This window comes from Salvelinus alpinus, chromosome 38 (assembly GCF_045679555.1).
Source record: "Salvelinus alpinus chromosome 38, SLU_Salpinus.1, whole genome shotgun sequence".
NCBI classification, from domain to species: domain Eukaryota; kingdom Metazoa; phylum Chordata; class Actinopteri; order Salmoniformes; family Salmonidae; genus Salvelinus; species Salvelinus alpinus.
The window spans coordinates 6,516,411-6,537,738 of NC_092123.1; the positions used below are offsets into that span (position 1 = coordinate 6,516,411).

Here is a 21,328-nt window from a genome sequence, read left to right on the forward strand (position 1 = left end):
TTGTGGACTCTCGGCTTCCGTTCAACTAGTGGTCACAACGACAAAGCAAAAAAAGGATAGCGATTAGCTAGTCAGCTAATCCCTCGCATAACTCAGTCGCAGTACATTTCACAAGTTTATGACGAAATGGACATGGTCAGGGGACCGGTAAGTGAAAGACAATTGCATCTGAGATTGTACATAATATATGGTTAGTAGCTACAGTACAAGGAGCAAGTGGAAGGATACATGTCAGCCCCGAGTTGCTAGCTAACGGTCGTTACACATAGACTATAACAAAGTACTGAGACTGTCAAAGGCTTTGGTAGGCACCTAGTAATTATGGTATGAATGAATCCTTCTAGCTAGTTGCGTCATTTCAAGCAAACTAATTAATTAACTAATTAGTTAATGGACTGAAAATAGGATTTTATCAAATAAATAGTTAACAGTATTTAGCTAACAGTAGTTAGCTGGCTACTCAAAATCAATGGGGGGGTCAGTGTTAGATAGTTTACGTCACTCCCACATGATTGACAGCTAGCCATGTAAACCATGATGAAAAGAACGTGTGTGTGTGTGTGTGTGTGTGTGTCAACAACAACAACACCACAAACTCTCGCGTACTGTCACTCGTGCTCGTTATTTTGAAGCCACCTAGCTACCAGTAGGGGCTGTATGCAATTCAGTGAGGCAGTGTTACCATTAGCTAGTCATTTTTGTAAGTTGTCTTGTGTCTAATGTTGTTTACCGTATTCAATACAGGGCTGAATTTAGAAACGGATTTGGAGTTTTTCAAGTTGAGTTTCACCAGTCTATGCATCAGCATTGCCATGGACAAATCTAAGTGATGGAGTCCCAGAGGAAAAGGTATGTAGCCCCTAGGTAAGGTGTTGTCAATAAATGTTATGTGATCATCATATGACAACTCATAATATTCTTCATGTAAGTCTATGCCCTCACAAAGCTCTTGTTGTTTCTCTAGCTAGCTACTGTATCTTCTGTTCCAGGGCATGTTTTGTCTTGGTAGTTCAAAAACAATGTCTCCTCTATCTGTGTGGTTGTTCAGAATCCTTGAGACATGACTTGTCAATGTGTCTGTCTGACTGTCTACTTCTGTATGTATTCTCCAGCTCTGGTGAGGAGGACAGTTCAGGGGAGCGAGGTTCGCTCCACACCTGGAAGGGCTACTCCTATAGTGTCACCCCAGAGAGAGTGCTCCTGTCCAGGCCTGTGCTGCAGGCTGCCCTGGGGACACGCCATGGGGTTCTACTGGTGGAGGGTGAGAGTCAATGGACAGCCTTTGATATAATGGCAACACTGACATTTATTATTAGCCTGCTTGATCTACAATTAAAATCATTTATTTTGTTTTGGGTTTGTATACTGATGTACACATACTACTGCTAATCATTTCTAATAAATCCTCTTGTCTAATGACTTGAATGTTGTGATGTGATGTATTTAGGCGGGCAGGTGTACAGCTTCGGTGAGTTCCCATGGAAACAGAGCCAGGTCTCGGTGGTGGGCCCTCTGAAGCCTGTCCTAGAGAGCGCTCTCAGCGGCCAGCGCGTGGTCGCCGTGGCAGCGGGCAGCTTCCACAGCGGGGCGGTTACCGAGGACGGCGGGGTTCACATGTGGGGGGAGAACTCCTTCGGCCAGTGTGGCCTGTCCAGCCTCACTGTAGTCCCCAACCCTACTCCAGTGGCTGTCCTGGACCCCGACACTAGCCCCCCTCATACCATCCGGGTCCTGGAGCTGGCCTGCGGGGAGCAGCACTCCCTTGCTCTCTCTGCCCAGCACGAGGTGTGGGCCTGGGGCAGCGGATGCCAGCTGGGCCTGGTCACCACCATCTTCCCAGTGTGGAAGCCCCAGAAGGTGGAGCACCTGGCGGGCAGACATGTCCTTCAGGTGGCCTGTGGGGCCTTCCACAGCCTTGCCTTGGTGCGTTGCCTACCACCTCAGGAGGCCCGGCGGCCACTGCCAGACAAGTGTGGCCAGTGCAACCAGCTGCTCTACACCATGACGGACAAGGAGGACCACGTCATTATCTCTGATAGTCATTACTGCCCCCTAGGGGTGGAGTTGCTGGCTGACGGAGAGGCCAAGCTGGGGCCTGGAAGGTCCCCTCCGCTCAGGCTCCAGAGCTCCCCTTCAGAGCCCCTCTCCTCTCATACCTCGGCCTCAGCGCCTGGTCCCCATCCCTCCATAACAGAACATACAGACTATGAGAGGGGGAGGACAGTGGCACAGAATGGGGAAGTCTTAACCACTACAGACTCTGACATCTCTGCTGCTGGGACAGACTCTGATCGAACTGTTGGAGGTGTGGGGGGTGCGGGGTCTCGGAACTCCCCCTACCCTGATCAGGCAGTGAAAGAATATCTCAAGAAACTGTCTGACACCTCTTTGGCTGAGGAGACTGTCAAGATGACCATAGCAGGAGCAAGTTTTCAGGTTAGTAGTGATGCTTTAAGCCTAAAGCTACCCATTTTTTGCACACTTGGTGGGTGACATACCAACTTTTTGGGAGTTTGAGGGGTTTGAAAAGTGACAATGTGCTGTCATGCTGTGTTTCCTGGGTCGTGTTCATTAAGGCACGCAAAGGTGAAATTTTTTTGCTAAGGAAAACTAAAATCTGCTTTTCTTAAGTCTTCCTGTTTCCGTCAGTTTTCTTTTGTGTGTTGCCTAATGCACCCTGTGTTTGTTTCAGCCCCCAGCTGATAGCCTTGACCTCCTGACCTCTGATCTTATCCCCGGGGTCATGCCAGTGACCACCAGCTCTGCCCTCAACAGCCTGGTCTCATCCTGTGCCTCCGCCGTGGTCGGGAGAGTGGTCTCCACCTGCGAGGCTCTGTCCCTGAAGAAGAGGATTAACTACTACTACCCCGGGGTTGGGGGTGTAGCAGGAGTACCCGGTGGGGTGCCAGGGGGACCCGCGGAGGAGCGGGTGCGTCTGGAGGAGTCCATGCAGGGGAAGAAGAGCTGCAGCACGGGGGATATCCGTGAGGAGGAAGCCGAGGGCCTGAGTCGACGTCTCTCTCTGCCTGGACTCCTCTCTCAGGGTAGATACGCTGTTCGTCTCTTATCCTCCACCTCTGCTCATCGCCTCTTATCCTCCTTATCTTCCTCCTATACTCTGATGTGTAAGTATGTGTGTGTGTGTCCCCGCTCATCCAGCCTGCGAACATATTGAACGTCCATCTGAACTACAGTACTATACAGTATGTTTGGGAATGCTGTGAAGGCTCACCATTTGTCTCAGTGTGGTGTTTCATGGCTCTTATGTGTGTAACGTTATGTGGGCTACAGTCGGTGAACGGTGGTTTTTGTTCTGCGATTTAAAGCTCTCAGCCATCGAGGAATATGAGGCCATATTAATGTGAGTACTTAACCAGAAGGGTTGCAGTAAGGAAAGAGAGGGATGGGAGGAGAGAGGAGTGAGGAGAGGGTGAGAGAATAAGACGGAGAAGAAAGGAGCGAGAGTCCGTGAGATAGTGAGGGAAGGAGAGAACTGAGGAAGTGAGAGGGGGAAGAAGATGTATCTGTGTGTGAGGGAGAGAGGGTGAGGGAGAAGGGGGGGAGATGGAGAGGGCAAGATGGCCGTGATAATCTCTTGAGAAACCCAGTCAGAGTGGTAGTGCCTGCAGTATCGGAGGAATCTTCTATTGTCACTTTGGTAGGGCGACAGCTGAACGGTAGGATTTGTCCCTAGCTATCCGAGGGTGTCTTAAGGGGATTTGGGATATGCAAAAAACACATTTGACACATGCGTATAATACACGCTTGTATATGTCCTGTGAAACGGGACAAATAAAATGTAAAAAATATAAATAATTATTAGCTTCCTGCTGCAGCCAGGGAGGGGACAGACAGCTCACCGCTCCCCTCTCTTGGTGGCTCTCCTCTGGGCTGACAGATGGCTCTTTGTGGGGGACAGATGGCTCTCCGTGGGGAACAGGATGTCACAGTGGAAACAACCAACCCACGCCTCATCAGTGATGCCCTGGTCTGTCTGTCCTCATTAACACTCCCTCCCATATGCTTACTGTGGTACAGGACCTGGCTCCGGCTGGGCACAATGACTCATCATCTGGAGGATGCTGTGAGGCCTGTGTTCCTGGGATATTGCAGGGGCTTAGAAATGTTTTGTTTTTCCAGAGTAGATGAAGATCACTCCGTGACTAAACCAGTCATCCTGAGCACTTCTTTACAGTTGTTTACACTCACCTGTGGAACAGAGAGGACTTCATCCGTAACGTTAGCTGCAGTTGACCGCCGTAACTGAACATGGGCTTGAGATGAAGCACAGAAAATGTATCGTTAAGAAACATATCGGTCTGTCTCCGTCTGCAGTGTCCCCCAGGTTGCTGCGGAGGGCCAGCCGGCCCAGGGTGCGAGCGGTGCCCCTCACCCCTGTGGGAGGGCTCCCAGAGGCGGGGGAGCTGCTCCCCTCCCTGCAGACCGAGGTGTGGAGCTGGGGGCGGGGTGAGGAGGGCCAGCTAGGCCACGGGGACAACCTCCCCAGGTCAGTGTCCACTCAACACCAATCACTGAGGGCTGGGGATGAGAACCATGATGATTGACAGTTGTGTAGACCAGTAAAGCATCAGAGTATGAGCGCTGAATCTGATCTAGGATCTGTTTGGCCTTTGAGATAAATAAGATTACATGGACAGGGAGGACCTGCTCCTAGATTGGCACTCCTACTCTGAAATGCTTTGGCCCTGGTTGTAGACTGAGAGGTGTTTCTGACCTGCAGGCTGCAGCCACTGTGCATCAAGTGTCTGAGCAGTAAGGAGGTGGTGCTTGTGGCTGCTGGGGCACATCACTCCCTGGCCCTGACTGCACAGTCCCAGGTCAGGAACTACATTATCACTCCTCATGGGAATCTGAGTCTGAGGGATTCCTCCCAACTGTGTGAACATTTGTTTGTGTGTGTTCAAGGTCTTCTCCTGGGGTAGTAACAGCTCTGGCCAGCTAGGACACATGGACTGTCCTACTACTATCCCTCGCCTTGCCAAGGTAAGAGTGTGTTTCTTTAATTGAGGAAAATGGTGCCCATGCAGTCATCTTTACCACACACTTACCCAGTGTTCCTCCTTTATTCATTTAGCAGCGACGCCCCGCCGCTGGGCAATGCATGTGAATGGTGTTCTTTGGCACCCCCTCCCGTGCTGCCTTTGCCTCCGCTGCTGAAAACAATCTTAGGAGAAACACTGCTAACCTAAACTCAGCAAAAAAAAAGAAACGTCTCTTTTTCAGGACCCTGTCTTTCAAAGATAATTCGTAAAAATCCAAATAACTTCACAGATCTTCATTGTAAAGGGTTTAAGCACTGTTTCCCATGCTTGTTCAATAAACCATAAACAATTAATGAACATGCAACTGTGAAATGGTCGTTAAGACACTAACAGCTTACAGACGGTAGGCAATTAAGGTCACAGTTATGAAAACTTAGGACACTAAAGAGGCCTTTCTACTGAGTCTGAAAAACACCAAAAGAAAGATGCTCAGGGTCCCTGCTCATCTGCGTTAACGTGCCTTAGGCATGCTGCAAGGAGGCATGAGGACTGCCGATGTGGCCAGGGCAATAAATTGCAATGTCCGTACTGTCGCCTAAGACAGAGCTACAGGGAGACGGGACGGACAGCTTATCTTCCTCGCAGTGGCAGACCACGTGTAACAACACCTGCACAGGATCGGTACATCCGAACATCACATCTGCGGGACAGGTACAGGATGGCAACAACAACTGCCCAAGTTACACCAGGAACGCACAATCCCTCCATCAGTGCTCAGACTGTCCGCAATAGGCTGAGAGAGGCTGGACTGAGGGCTTGTAGGCCTGTTGTAAGGCAGGTCCTCACCAGACATCACCGGCAATAACGTCACCTATGGGCACAAACCCACCGTCGCTGGACCAGACAGGACTGGCAAAGAGTGCTCTTCACTGACGAGTTGCGGTTTTGTCTCACCAGGGGTGATGGTCGGACTCGCGTTTATCGTCGAAGTAATGAGCGTTACCCCTTGGCCTGTACTCTGGAGCGGGATCGATTTGGAGGTGGAGGGTCCGTCATGGTCTGGGGCGGTGTTACAGCATCATCGGACTGAGCTTGTTGTCATTGCAGGCAATCTCAACGCTGCGCTGTCCGTTACAGGGAAGACATCCTCCTCCCTCATGTGGTCCCCTTCCTGCAGGCTCATTCTGACATGACCCTCCAGCATGACAATGCCACCAGCCATACTGCTCGTTCTGTGTGTGATTTCCTACAGACAGGAATGTCATTGTTATGCCATGGCCAGCGAAGAGCCCGGATCTCAATCCCATTGAGCACGTCTGGGACCTGTTGAATCGGAGGGTGAGGGCTAGGGCCATTCCCCCCAGAAATGTCTGGGAACTTGCAGATGCCTTGGTGGAAGAGTGGGGTAACACCTCACAGCAAGAACTGGCAAATCTGGTGCAGTCCATGAGGAGGAGATGCACTGCAGTACTTAATGCAGCTGGTGGCCACACCAGATACTGACTGTTACTTTTGAATTTGACCCCCCCCCCCATTGTTCAGGGACACATTATTCAATTTCTGTGGAACTTGGTCAGTTTATGTCTGTTGTTGAATCTTGTTATGTTCATACAAATATTTACACATGTTAAGTTTGCTGAAAATAAACGCAGTTGACAGTGAGAGGACGTTTCTTTTTTTGCTGAGTTTATATACCCACATGAATAAACTCTGCAGCAGCAATTAAAGGACTCTCCATGGTAGAACAAGAACGGCACTTTTCCACTGACGATTTATCCCAGTGTTTTACCCAAAAGGCTGAGACTTTTCTGTTTCCATCTACGCACGCCGGCTCCCGTGTCTCACTGGGCCATGGCGCCTGCTCTGACTTAGAGCCAAGGCATGTCCCTGGGTACTTTTCAGATTTCATTTAAATAACAATGGCTAGCTGTGAACTTGAACACCTTCTCACGAAGCGACGGTCTTGAATGAGGTTGTTGATTCTGCTCGCCACAAGTCTCCTGATGGAGAAACAAGACTACATTAACATACAACAACGGAGACACCCTGGTGTGGGGCTAAGTCTCAATGGAAAAGCACCCTCGGCTGCTTATAGTGATCACAAATCATAGGACATTTTATGACTATTGAGTTTGTGCAGGACTGTTGGTATAAGCGTGAGCAGCATTGGCGTGTGCGAGCCAGAACTGTTCATAGCTGCATTTCTCCTGTTTCTGTAGCATAGGGCATCTTGATGTACAAGTACACCCCCTGGACAGGACGCTAGTCTATCGCAGGGCCCTTCCTCCAATCTATCTCCTTGATGCTGATTGCCAAGCGGAGACGCATTGGGTCCCATTTTTACAGTCTTTGGTATGACTCGGCCGGGAATCGAACTCCCAACCTTCCATTCTCAGGGTGGACACTCTAACTACAAGGCCACCGAGTTGTAGAAGCCTAGCACAACACAAATGTACAGTGATCTGATCTGCTCTGTTTGTCCCTGGTGTGGCCCTGTAGCTGTCTGAGGGGATTCGTGTATGGGACGTGGGTGCGGGGGTGCAGCACACCCTCCTCCTGGCCGATGGGGACTGTTACCAGCCCATCCTTTACTATAGCGGACAGCAGGTCATAGAGGGGGCGCAGGACGCACCCCAGGACCAGACAGAGGGGTACAGCTACACCCAGCAACCAGTGCTGCTCCCCTTCTGCATGAACGTGAGTAGTGGGTCACACACACACACTGTACTGAACCCCTGCTGTGTTCCGTTTTTAGTATATTCAGCATCTGCTTCGTGATTTCAACTGACATTTGGCCCGATGGTTGTGCGTGTGTCTGTTGGTTTTGTCCATCCATGTTTTAGTTGGGCTACGTGAGTGCCGTGTTTGCTGGGGGCCAGAGCTGCGTGGCGCTAGCTGACCGCAACGTCATGGGTTTCAGCGCCAGCCTCCACGAGCTGGCTACTGCCGAGAGGAAGTTCTACTGCAAGCTGAGCTCTGTGAAGAACCACATACTGCGCCCCCTGTTGGACCTGGGTGAGAACTACTGCTGCCGCTACAGCTCCACTGGACAGAGGCCATGGGTCAGAGGTTAGAGAGGGAGAGAGAGAAGGGCGAGTTTTATTATAATGGTAACCAATGTCCAATCAAAAGGAAAGGGATTGGTCGGCATTCAAAAAGATCTGGCATAAAGCTTACAAATTTGTTAAATGTTATTATTAGTACAGACCTGTAACTTTTGGTTAACCATGTGCTGGAATAGAGTAAGTTAGTACGTTTCAGAGTAAATATTAGGTTGATTATCTCTTGGATGTGTGTGTTTTTCCTTTCACACAGTGTTTTGTTAACAGGTGTGTGTGTTCTCCTTCTAACCCTCAGAGTCGTTGAGTACAGCCCTAGGCCCGGCGTCCACAGTGATGCTACAGAGCCTGGCGAGGTGTTATAGCCGCCTGTGTCACCTCACTGGCCAGCACTCCGCCTCCCTCACCGCCAACCTGCGCCGCCGTCGGGAGGTGAAAAGCTTGGTTATGCTGGAGCACGCCAGCATCTTCCTGGACACTTACAATGAGTATGTGCAGTTGTGCACACATACACACACACAATGTCTGACCCCCCCCACTGTCTGACATTTACTTCTTTACAAAAAGCACCTCTGCACTAGCTGATGTGAGAAATTCCCTCTCTTTGTTATTTGGTTTTTAATAGGTTGTGTACATGTAGTTCTGCGTGTATAATGACCTCTCCTTCTCTCCTCCTCTCTCTCCGTTCCTTCCCCCTCATCTCTGCCTGCCAGGTACTGCTGCTCTGTGGGTAACTTCCTGGTGATGGGGGGCTTCCAGGCTCTGGCCAAGCCCTCGCTGTGAGTGTGTACACACACACACAGTAGGACATCTAGCAGCCCTAGCTGATTATCCTTACCATTTGCGGTGCTCATTATATGTTCATTATCTTTACCATTTACCTAGGCCTGTGTGCTCATTATTCTTAACATTGACCTAAGCCTGTGTCAAGGGACAGCTGTTTGATGCCTAGTCGTTCTGCACACAATGAGACTGAGGAAGCTCATGCAGGTTTACTTCGAAAGGGAAAAGTCAAAGGATAAATTTTTATGGGTTCTTTTTAATTTTGAAAACGGGTGGTTTGAGCCCCGAATGCTGATTGGCTGACAAAAATACCACATATACCACGGGTATGACAAAAACATTTTTTCTACTGTTCTAATTACGCTGGTAGCCAGTTTTATAATAGCAAAAAGGCACCTCAGGGGTTTGTGGTTTGTGGTATGTGGCCAATATACCACGGCTAAGGGCTGTATCCAGGTTCACATAAGAACAACCCTTAGCTGTGGTATGTGGCCAATATACCACATCCCTTCTGGCCTTATTGCTTAATTATTAACCAATGTGTTTCTTCATCAAGGCTTCAACCAAGAGTGACTGAATGACCCTTCTCATGCTTTTAACTGGAAAGGTGAACAGTGAATTAAAACAGGAAATCTCTTATTTCCTTTTCCATCTCTCCTCCCCTACACTCTCCTCCATTCCCCACCCGCTCCTCCCTCCCTCCATCTTCCCCCCCACCCTCTCCTACCTCCCTCCCTCAATCTTCCCCCCCACCCTCTCCTCCCTCCCTCCCTCCCTCCCTCCCTCCCTCCCTCCCTCCCTCCCTCCCTCCCTCCCTCCCTCCCTCCCTGCCCTCCATCTTCCCTTGCCCTCCATCTTCCCCCGCCTTCTCCTCCACCATCTTCTGTTTCTCTGCTCAGAGATTTCTTTGGGAAGTGTCCAGAGCTGTTGCAGCGGCTGGCAGAGTCCAGCGAGGAGAACATTCCTCTGAGTGACCTGTTGGTGACTCTCTTCTACCTGCCCATGAGACACCTTCACGAGTATGGCAGGCTGCTGCTCAAACTGGGAACCTGCTTCGAGGTGGTACGTGGAGGAACTAGGACCGGGCCGTACACACACGCTCACACACCTTCATACAAACTCTCATGTTCGTGTGTGTGTCTCTCCATCCCTGCAGAGCTCAGTGGACTACCAGAAGCTGCAGGACGGCTGCTCTAAGTTTGAGGCCCTGGCTCTTCATCTGAAGAGGAGGAGGAAGGAGGCAGAGTACACGTACCACTTCTGGAAGAGCTTCCCTGGCAAGATGACGGTCAGTGGCCTGGTCAGTTGGTTTGACCACAGTAATCAGTGCCAGATTCACACTATTGAGCCAATGCCAACCGTACTGTGCTCGCTCAGATGTTTTATTTTCGCGTTGTCCTTCTAAGCAAGGTTCCGGCAGCTATGGTGGATGTATAATCAGGCCGGCAGAGTACAGCTTGGTTCGGTTTGGCTCCATAGTGTGAAACGGGTAGATGATGTTTTATTCAGTCCAATATCTCCAGTTTACCAACCTCTTATCCCATATCACCTGGCCATCCTGTTCCAGGATTCCCTGCGTAAGCCCCACCGGAGGCTGATCTGTGAGAGCAGTAACAAGGCCCTGACGCTACAGAACTCTGGAAGGTTCTCTGTCAACTGGTTCATCCTCTTCAACGATGCACTCGTCCACGCTCAGGTAAACACAGCTTCTCACAGCTCTTACAGCTGGCTCTTACAAAGGTGCCAATGTCTCTTTTTCTTTCTTTCACAGTTTCTTCCCCCATTTGTTTTGAACACCCTCAGAGCATTTGATATGAATATATCTGGTGTGTTGACTGACTCCTATCAAGTTGTGTGTTTGTCTTTGTCCTATCAGGGTGTGGTTCCCTATAAAAGCCTTGTAAGTATGCATCAGCAGCCAGTGTACTGCCCCCCTAGTCAATGCAGCGCTCCCGTGTGGCCAGGGCTTGGCTTAGGACGTAGGCTTCCTGCATCATCTCTTTAGGCACCTGCTGCCTGCCGTAAACCACAAACACCGGCTTCACAGCTTGAAATAACACCCACACCAAAACACACCGTTTTTCTGATCTTCTTCATGTACACATGGTGTACTCACTAACACCTGGCTGGAATAAGCCTCACTGATTTGATTTCTTGAAGCTCACAGTAAAGAATGGTAGTTATTTACCTTCTCTGCCTTCTCCCTTTAACTAATGCAACTGCTCCTGAACATTAGGAGCCCCACAGCGGGTTCTGTACACCCCTGTACAGTGAGCAGCTTCTCCTCAGCCGAGCCCGGTGCCCCCTGCCCTCTGATGCTAGCCTCAGGATACTGTGTGGAAAGCTGAACTGATACCTTTAATAACTAAGGCTCCCGGTAGTATATTGCCTACTTTTATGACATTGTCGTAGTCATAGCAACACGTTGACTCTGCTTACAGACGTCAATCTAAAAAGTTAAGTCTGACGTTATTGGGTCTTCCCGACGTGTGCGTCTTGGTTATCTAACTAAGATGCCTTTTTGACCCATTTTTATTTTTTGCTATTTGGAGCCTTAGTTATCATTACTCTGAAACCATGTGACGCAACACGTGAGGATCGGCCGTCTCCGGTTCACTTCTCTCAAACAGTTTCCTGTGATGTGCCGCTGTCTCTTAGTCTGCACCCACCTAGCTGTGTTTGATGACGTAGTGAGCGTTTTTAGCCTCTGTCGGTTGCACCCTGTGTGCTGTGTCTGTCGGCCTGCCTCGTGCCCTGTCACCCTCGCATCTCTGTGTGCCATGCAAGTTGGCATCTATTAGGTCATGTGACTGTGTTTAGCTCCAGTGCCCTGACTACTTCCTGACTGTTGAACCAGTGTACTGTAGCTGAGTGTATCGGTATACTGATGTCTCTCTCTCTCTCTCTTCCCTCCCTCTCCTCCAGTTCTCCACCCACCACGTCTTCCCATTGGCCACACTGTGGGTCGAGCCCATCCCGGAGGAGAACACTGGCCTGTGAGTCTATCTGCCCAATTAGAGTGTTTAGCTGGTGTGTTATTGAGCCCTTAGCTCAGCGTTTCCCAAACTTGGTCCTGGGGCCCCACCCCTGGATGCACGTTTTGTTTTTGCCCTAGCACTACACAGCTGATTCAAATAATCAATTAATCATCAAGATTTGATCATTTGAATCAGCTGTGTAGTGTTAAGGCAAAAAACAAAACATGCACCCCTTGAGGTCCCCAGGACCGAGTTTGGAAAACGCTGCCTCCGCTGAGCTGTGCTTTGTTCCATCCAGGTATGGACTGAAGTTGATCTCACCTGAGGAGACCTTCACCCTGCTGGCCTGTTCTTCCATGGAGAAGGTAGGCCACTAGCCAATAGCCAGGCCTCACTACTCACCTGCTCAGGTTACAAGTATGTAGTGGTTGTGTCTTTGTAGGTTCTTGTTAATCTGCCTAGTTGGGTTCAGTTTGTGGAGCGCGTGGTGACAGACGGTGTAACAACCCATTCAGTTCAATGAAATGCACTTCAATATGACTATTAACCGACCTGTGTTCTCCAGGCCAAGTGGCTTCGCTCCATCAACCAGGCGGTGGACCAGGCCATGAGTGGGGCGGGGCAGAGGGCGGAGCCTCCCATCTCCCGGACCGCCTCCTACACCTTCTACAAGGACAGCCGTCTGAAGGAGGCCACCTACGAGGGCCGCTGGCTGGCCGGCAAGCCCAATGGGAGGTGGGTCTGGCTGGGGAAGGAGGGATGCAGGACCCGGTGCCTCTGGTTCCACTTCCATACAGTCACAATGAATTGAAAATTGTTGTTTCCAGGGGAATGGTGAAGTGGCTTGATGGGAGAATTTACACGGGGACGTTCAAGAACGGACTGGAGGATGGGTCAGTCAGTGTTAATCAATCAATAAACCTATCAATAAATCAATGTATCAATCACCGTAGTCAGAAATAAAGGCATTTCTCATTGTTCTGCTATTTGTTTATGGGTCGTAGTTTTGGAGATTACGTTATTCCCAGCAAGACGTTGAACCTGAACGACCACTATCAAGGCCACTGGAAAGAAGGGAAGATGCACGGCATCGGAACATACAAGTGAGTCTGTTTGGCTGTGTGAGGAGTTCAGCGTTATTTAAGAAAGTCACCCTTTTGTAAGCGTGACCTGGAGTTTGCGGGCATGTCTATGTTTCTGCTGTGTATCCTAACAATGCGACTGTCGTCTATGCAGGTATGCTACAGGTGAGTTGTACGAGGGCTCGTTCCAGGACAACATGCGTCACGGTCACGGGATGCTGCGCAGCGGAACGCTAAATTCCTCCTCCCCCAGCGTCTTCATCGGCCAATGGGTGCACGACAAGAAGACGGGCTACGGTGTCTTTGATGACATCACCAGGTAGTGGACCGCTCCAGCCCACCCTTCTCATTCTGCCGCGCTAAACTGTACCGAGCTGGCCTGGTTACGCATCCAGCTAGCTCAGTACAATTGGGATTGGATTGATAGTGTGAAAAGTGTATTAGTGTATCTGAAGTGCTGATGGTGTTACGTGGTGACCTGTGTTGTACCGGTGTGTTCCGTCAGAGGAGAGAAGTACATGGGCATGTGGCAGGATGACCAGCGGCAGGGCACGGGCGTCATAGTAACCCAGTTTGGCCTGTACTACGAGGGAGCCTTCAACAACAACAAGATGCAGGTGATTCCTGGGCAGTGGGGTTCTTCCTCCTGACGCTAGCTGAACGTTAGCACATTAGTGCCAAGATATTGGAGGAAAGGAAGATAATCACCTCTCCATTTGCTTTTTTCTTTTTTCGCTGTCTCAGGGCACAGGGGTCCTGCTGTCTGAGGACAACACCACATATGAAGGAGAGTTCTCGGAGGACTGGACTCTCAACGGAAAGGTCAGTGAAAGAAGAAAGACACACAAACAAGCCTGAACACTCTGTCTCACACACACACAGCTTGCACTCACACTTATTTTCGCTTAGCCACATACGTTTGTGCAGACACATGTATAATACAGAACATTGCTCTCCCTATCTCTCAGGGTGTGCTGACCATGGCTAATGGGGACTACTTTGAGGGCTCCTTCACCGGGGAGTGGGGCTCCGGCCTGAAGGTCACCGGATCCTTCTTCAAACCCAACCTCTACGACTCAGACGGGGACAAGGGCCGCGCTGTGTAAGTCTCTGTACCATTCAATGCTATTGGTTTTAGTATGGTGGAGGATAAGCATATTCTAAGATTTTAGTCTTGATCTTGAGTGTTTAAAAAAACAAATATATATTTAAATGATAAATAAATTGCAAGGCAATCTGTCCACAGGAGGTGATCCTGCTCTGTTTTTGCATCTAAGCCTTGATTATTTTTTTTTAAATGAACCCAGTGAAGTGAACGTGTATGTGAACATAGAAATAGTCTATTTCCTTTTATGTGTGTCTCCAGTAAGCTGGGGCGTCTGGCGGTGCGTCCGGAGGAGAAGTGGAGGGCAGTGTTTGAGGAGTGTTGGATGAGGCTGGGCTGTGAGGCCCCTGGCCAGGGAGAGAACCAGCGAGCCTGGGAGAACATCGCTGTAGCCCTGACCACCAGCAGGAGACGGCACAGAGACGGGTAGAGAGAACAGAGACCACACACACAGTACTTCCACCTCACACACTCTCACGAATTTCTCTCTCTCACACACACACACAGAGTACAGTTGTCTAAGTGGTATTGATGTGTGTGTTCCAGCTCGGAGATGAACCTGAGTCGGACTCATAACAGAACTCTGGGGAGTCTGGAGTTCATCCCTCAGCAGCATGTTGGCCCTGTTACCATGGAGAAGTATGACCGTATCCGCCATTCCCTCATCAAGGTGAGCCAACGACCTCGGGTGACTTCCTAACCCTCTTAATCCCCCTCAGCAAATGGACCCACGCACCAACGTGTCTGACAGGCAAAAATACCAGCACCCACTGTTTGACAAGCAATATCCTTCAGTATGGTTTAATGATGATAATGATTATTATCATAATAATCATGAAGAAATGTCTGAGCTGTCGTCCTGAGGTGCCCCTGTTCATACTGATTTACTCTTTAGTTCTAACATGATTTATTCTCATTGAGAAAACACCACAAAATAGGAATATCCTGAAACTCTCACATTTAACCTTCACTGTCCTCCATTTTGTGCCCCCCCCCCCCAGGCGTGTGACATGCCCCTGCACCCCCTGGGCATGCTGATGGAGACCCTGGTGGCTGTCTACAGGATGACCTACGTGGGGGTGGGGGCCAACCGCCGCCTCCTACTGCAGGCTGTCAACGAGATCATGTCCTACCTGGCACGCATCTTCCAGCTCGTCAGGTGTGTGTGTGATTGTGTTGCCTAAAACAGTCAGATACTGTTTTTCCATTCAGTTTGACCCAAGGCTAGCCTGTTTTAAGCTATGTACTGTATGTGTAATGTTTGTTTGTCTCTCAGGTTCCTGTTCCCAGATCTGCCTGAGGAGGGTGGAGCGATCCCTGAACCATCCTCTGACCCCCAGGACAAGAAGGATTCCAACTGCGCAGACACCCAGCTAGAATCCCCCAAACCTGGGTACGACCATAGCATATCTTATGTAAAAGAGCACGTCACTGTTGTTTTAAATACTGTTTTCTTCCAGAAGAGAAATATGTTAAGCCCTTGAATGTGTGTTGAATAATGTCCTGTGTGTGTGGTTTCCCCAGGCGTGTAGTGAGTAGCTCTGCTCTGCTCCTGCCGGTGTTGCTGCCTCGTCTCTACCCCCCTCTCTTCACCCTGTACGCCCTGGAGAAGGAGAGGGAGGACGACGTGTACTGGGAGTGTGTCCTCCGCCTCAACAAACAGCCAGACATGGCCCTGCTCGCCTTCCTCGGAGTGCAACAGTGAGTCTCTCTCGGACTGACCAATGAGGTTGGGAATGACTAGTAGCCTCTTACAACCCTTCTGATCTCGCCGTCTTACATTCTGTTGAATCCGTGTTGCGAAACAGAATGTGAGGATAGTCTGGGCCTTTTTCATTTAGCCTCGTACAAGTTTTTTTCCGATCATGTAGCCTGACGGTCCTGACCTGGAAAAACTGTAGTTATAACATGTAAAAATGAATCTCTTTTTGCTTTCAGTAAGTTTTGGCCGGTTTCGGTTCCAGTGCTGGGGGAGAAGACAGAGGTATGACACTAAGTACATTCTGAATCACACTGCCCTCCTGTGGGTGAATTACAACATTATATCAAGTACATGTTAGATTGTCCTTACTGACAGTCTCCTCTTTCTAGGTTGTGTCCAGCACAAAAGACGCCTGTTTTGCCTCAGCAACGGAGACCTTACAGCAGATCAGGTACGCTTTATCCAGAGCAGTACTATATCGTCATGAATGCATGAGTTAATCTTTGAGTTACGATATTGTAGTTATACGTGGTTGATGTGTATTAAGACAGTTTGTTTTCAGCACAACGTTCACCCCATCCGACAAGCTGCAGGTGATCCAGTTGACATTCGAGGAGATCACAAAGGAAGTGATGTCATCTCTGGAGGATAACTTCCTGTGGTCCATGGACGACCTGTTTCCTGTGTTCCTCTACGTGGTGCTGCGCGCCCGGTGAGTCGATGAGAACACACACACACACACACACACGTCTCTATGTTCCTCAGAGATGCACAGAAATCTGTGCCTTTTCTCCAATTTTAGAATCAGAACTACATCTATTTACAGTACCGGTCAAAAGTTTGGACACCTACTCATTCCAGGGTTTTTCTTTATTTTTACTATTTTCTACATCGTAGAATAATAGTGAAGACATCAAATCTATTTGAGATTCTTCAAAGTAGCCACCCTTTGCCTTGACGACAGCTTTGCACACTCTTGGCATTCTCTCAACCAGCTTCATGAGGTAGTCACCTGGAATACATTTCAATTAACAGGTGTGCCTTGTTAAAAGTCAATTTGTGGAATTTCTTTCCTCCTTAATGCATTTGAGCCAATCAGTTGTGTTGTGACATGGTAGGGGTGGTATACAGAAGATAGCCTTATTTGGTAAAAGACCAAGTCCATATTATGGCAAGAACAGCTCAAATAAGCAAAGAGAAACGACAGTCCATCATTACTTTAAGATTTGAAGGTCAGTCAATCCCGAAAATGTCAAGAACTTGAAGTTTCTTCAAGTGCAGTCGTAAAAACCATCAAGCGCTATGATGAAACTGGCTCTCATGAGGACCGCCACAGGAAAGGAAGAGCCAGAGTTACCTCTGCTGCAGAGGATAAGTTCATTAGCGTTACCAGCCTCAGAAATTGCAGCCCAAATAAATGCTTCACAGAGTTCAAGTAACAGACACATCTCAACATCAACTGTTCAGAGGAGACTGCATGAATCAGGCCTTCATGGTCAAATTGAAAAGAAACCACTACTAAAGGACATCAATAATAAGAAGAGACTTGCTTGGGTCAAGAAACACAAGCAATGGACATTAGACCAGTGGAATCTGTCCTTTGGTCTGAGTCCAAAGTTGAGATTTTTGGTTCCAACCGCCGTGTCTTTGTGAGATGCAGAGTAAGTGAACTGATGATCTCCGCATGTGTGGTTCCCACCGTGAAGCATGGGGGAGGAGGTGTGATGGTGTGGGGATGGTAGGGACAATCTGTGAATTATTTAGAATTCAAGGCACACTTAACCAGCATGGCTACCACAGCATTCTACAGCGATACACCATCCCAGCTGGTTTGCGCTTAGTGGGACTATCATTTGTTTTTCAGCAGGACAATGACCCAAAACACACCTCCAGGCTGTGTAGGGGCTATTTGACCAAGGAGAGTGGTGGAGTGCTGCATCAGATGACCCGGCCTCCATAATCACCCGACCTCAACTCAATTGAGATGGTTTGGAATGAGTTGGACCACAGAGTGAAGGAAAAGCAGCCAACAAGTGCTCAGCTCATGTGGGAACTACTTCAAGACTGTTGGAAAAGCATTCCAGGTGAAGCTGGTTGAGAGAATGCCAAGAGTGTGCAAAGCTGTCATCAAGGCAAAGGGTGGCTACTTTGAAGAATCTCCATATAAACTGTTTTGATTTGTTTAACACTTTTTTGGGGTTACTACATGATTCCATATGTGTTATTTTATAGTTTTGATGTCTTCACTATTATTCTACAAATGTAGAAATGAATAGGTGTGTCCAAACTTTGGCTGGTACTGTATATGTGTGTCGTGTGTTAACCAAGGCTGTGTTTCTCTTCAGGATCAGGAACCTGGGGTCAGAAGTGAGTCTGATAGAAGACTTGATGGACCCCTGTGTACAGCACGGAGAACACGGCATCATGTTCACCACTCTCAAGGTACACTCGTAGCATACATTCTATGGCAGATAGCATCCAAATACAGGCACTCAACACTCCTAACTTATTCAGATACTCGTTACATATTCATGCGATCTATGCACGCTTAAACACACCGCTTCATAGGGAATAAATGAAGCTGTAACTATCTGTATAATATATTAATTTTATTTTCCTCTCTGTCAGGCATGTTACTATCAGATCCAGCATGAGAAGACCACATAAGAACCACAGAGAATCTCTGTACTGTATACTGCAGCAGCTCTGTGTAAAGTGGCAGTCAGACAGACAGACGATTTAGAGGGAAGGGATTGGAGAGGTTTTGAGTAATGCTGTGTCAGGGTCGTCACAGGAGGGTCATGATGATTGACAGACAGGCTGCTGACTGTCCATCTGCTCCCCCGTAGCAGGACCCCCTCCCCCTTACATACACACATACACTGACTCATGCGCTTACACACACATACGAAAACACACACACACACTACAAAGCTCCCCGCTCTAACCACTGCCTAATGGTGACCGTGTCATCAGGCTCATACACCTACTTGATTCATCAGGTTGACCTCTGTAAATCCAAGGTGTTGTAAAACTGTTTTGGCAGTTTGGCCAGTTCATCTGTCCATATGCTTTGTAATACCTTCGCCCCTGAATGAAGGAACCTGCTCCTTGAGCCGTCTGGAATAGGGGCTTACTGGGATGTGGGCAGAGCCAGTGGAGTTTCAGCCTTATCTGTTGTGAATATGACTGGCTATTTACTATTCACTCTATATTAGTGGCAGAGATCACTGCCTCTTGTCACCCAGCGCTGGTAGTGAAATGGAAGTCTATGAAGAGAAACTTAAAATCCAAGTGAGACTCACCCTTAACGTGGAGCCTGTCTAATAACAAGACGCCATCTTGTATGTATGAGGTGGCAACAAGTACGCATCGGATGGCCACCTGTTGCTTCCATCGGACCTCAGCCCTCAAAGCACATGTTATTTAATGGACCAACACAGTACATCACATTGATGTCACTTAAAACAAGGAAAGAGTTGAACCTCACAGATGCAGCGACGTCTGTGTACACCGAGCGCCAACCTACGCTCACTCAGACCAACACCAGTTGAAGTTGTTTTGTAGTTGAAATGTAAAATGTACACTCCGTACACTTCCGGTGTTATTGTTGTATTCTATGTTCTGAAAAACCTTGAATATACAACTGTTCAGGTGATTGAAGATGTGAAGTTGGGGGGCGCTCTGTTTCTCATGTAATGCAGTTATGACAGCCAGCTGATGTGCACTTCACCTGCTAGCCTTTAAAACATTTCAATTCATACTGTGTTATTTGTATTTATAACCTCTCTGTTTGCACAGTATTTATAATGCTACAAGGTGGTTCTTTCAGGTCACTTTGTTATTCTACACCAGAGCTAAAACCTCAGCCACCTGCATGAAATGTTGACACTTGATGGGTAACCCATAGAAGAAGACGGCTTATTTTTCTGTTATAAAACTTTTCCTGCAATATAGCTAATGTAATATTCATGTTTGTGGTTCTTCAAATCAGATGAAGACTTTTACTAGGAAGCAATATTGTTTATGCATGTGTTTGGTGTGCTCCTGTCATGCAGACAGACTTATGGCAGTATTTGTACCTGCAAGGCAATCACTACACTGAAACAACTGTCTCTGTTCAACTCGTGGTGGTCTGATCATGTTGTAATGGCAATATAATAGTTAGACAGTGGTTATACAGTGACATTGAAGTCTACCAAAAGAAAATCTTCCTGTTGCAACAATGTTCTTTAAAAAATCTATATCTTTATTCTGGGCAGAATTATTAATGTGGAGAATAGAATTTGTTACAACTGTTAACTGATTGTTCGATGGGACATGCAGGACATAAGAATCTATATTTTTAGCAGAATTTGATTGTAACTTGGTATTTGGTTAATTCTTTATTCAGCTTGTTTGTAATTTGTATGGTCATGCCAAGGTTTACCTCCATTTCCCCCCATAATTCCTTTGGAAAGGACTGTGATTATTTAACTGTATATCTGTTTACACCTGAAACACATGAGGTGCTGCATGATATGATATCTCTACAGTGTTTTACCAATAGACTGCATAACATACAGTTTGATCTATGAAGGAAGCTTGTTTTTATTTTTTATTTAAACTTTATTTAACTAGGAGAGTCAGTTAAGAACATATTCTTATTTAAAATGACAGCCGAACCCAGACGATGCTGCCCTATTGGACTCCCAATCACGGCTGTTTGTGATACAGCCTGGATTCGAACCAGGTTGTCTGTAGAGACACCTCTAGCACTGCGATGCAGTGCCTTAGACCGCTGCACCACTCAGAAGTGTACTTCCAGGTTAAGGTGTGTTCCATTGGATAGAGTTCTCTGTATGTTGTCACGTTTGTCCTTTTTAGGGGAATGATGTCAGCCTTTTGTCTAATGTACATATCTTAATGTAAACAAAGGGCAATAAAGCCAACTGACAAAGTTCCCTTTAAATAAAATTTGCCTCTGTACTAGTTTGTCTTAAATTGCAAACCGTATGTTCCTGTTACTTTGGTTTAATGGGTTAGATACAGTTGAAGTCAGAAGTTTACATACACCTCGGTTGGAGTCATTAAAACTCGTTTATCAACCACTCCACAAATTTCTTGTTAACAAACTATAGTTTTGGCAAGTTGGTTAGGACATCTACTTTGTGCACGACACAAGTCATTTTTCCAACAATTGTTTATACAGATTATTATTTTTCTCCCACTTACAATGAATTATATCACAATTCCAGTGGGTTAGAAGTTTAAATACGCTAAGGTGACTGCTTTTAAACAGCTTGGAAAATTCCAGAAAATTATGTCATGGCTTTAGAAGCTTCTGATAGGCTAATTGACATCATTTGAGTACCTGTGGATGTATTTCAAGGCTTACCTTCAAACGCAGTGCCTCTGCTTGACATCATGGGAAAATCAAAAGAAATCAGCCAAGACTTCAGAAAAAAACATTGTAGACCTTCACAAGTCTGGTTCATCCTTGGGAACATTTTCCAAACACCTGAAGGTACCACGTTCATCTGTACAAACAATAGTACACAAGTATAAACACCATGGGACCAGGCAGCTGTCATACCGCTCAGGAAGGAGATGCGTTCTGTCTCCTGGTGATGAACG

General features: G+C 47.8%; 1 protein-coding gene across 16 annotated transcripts; it reads left to right on the forward strand.

Annotated features, from left to right (window-relative positions):
- On the forward strand, positions 1-20,683 carry LOC139566162 (alsin-like). Of its 16 annotated transcripts, none has more exons than XM_071387127.1 (35): positions 1-147; positions 745-849; positions 1,113-1,261; positions 1,448-2,436; positions 2,693-3,125; positions 4,336-4,507; positions 4,742-4,838; positions 4,927-5,004; positions 7,503-7,700; positions 7,847-8,072; positions 8,361-8,550; positions 8,776-8,841; positions 9,745-9,907; positions 10,002-10,145; positions 10,413-10,541; positions 10,722-10,745; positions 11,771-11,841; positions 12,122-12,188; positions 12,389-12,558; positions 12,651-12,716; positions 12,828-12,926; positions 13,060-13,224; positions 13,411-13,522; positions 13,650-13,727; positions 13,874-14,007; positions 14,272-14,436; positions 14,557-14,680; positions 15,012-15,169; positions 15,287-15,403; positions 15,535-15,711; positions 15,949-15,994; positions 16,102-16,163; positions 16,260-16,424; positions 18,058-18,154; positions 18,341-20,683. In XM_071387127.1, the coding sequence occupies exons 2-35, from the start codon at positions 830-832 to the stop codon at positions 18,377-18,379; spliced, it is 5,190 nt and encodes a 1,729-aa protein (XP_071243228.1). In that variant the 5' UTR covers positions 1-147; positions 745-829; the 3' UTR covers positions 18,380-20,683. The 16 variants fall into 16 exon arrangements, 15 of the variants coding, with proteins under 15 accessions (XP_071243228.1, XP_071243230.1, XP_071243229.1 ...); XM_071387129.1 differs by having other exon boundaries at positions 16,275-16,424; XM_071387128.1 differs by having other exon boundaries at positions 10,002-10,133.
- The last annotated feature ends 645 nt before the right edge of the window (positions 20,684-21,328 follow it).

Bases quoted from the DNA above. Each gene is read 5' to 3' on its own strand.
- LOC139566162 (XM_071387127.1), top strand. From the start codon at position 830: ATGGAGTCCCAGAGGAAAAG. The intron at 12,927-13,059 runs GTGAGTCTGTTT...TCGTCTATGCAG, and splicing joins CACGGCATCGGAACATACAA to GTATGCTACAGGTGAGTTGT. The intron at 15,995-16,101 runs GTATGACACTAA...TCCTCTTTCTAG, and splicing joins TGCTGGGGGAGAAGACAGAG to GTTGTGTCCAGCACAAAAGA.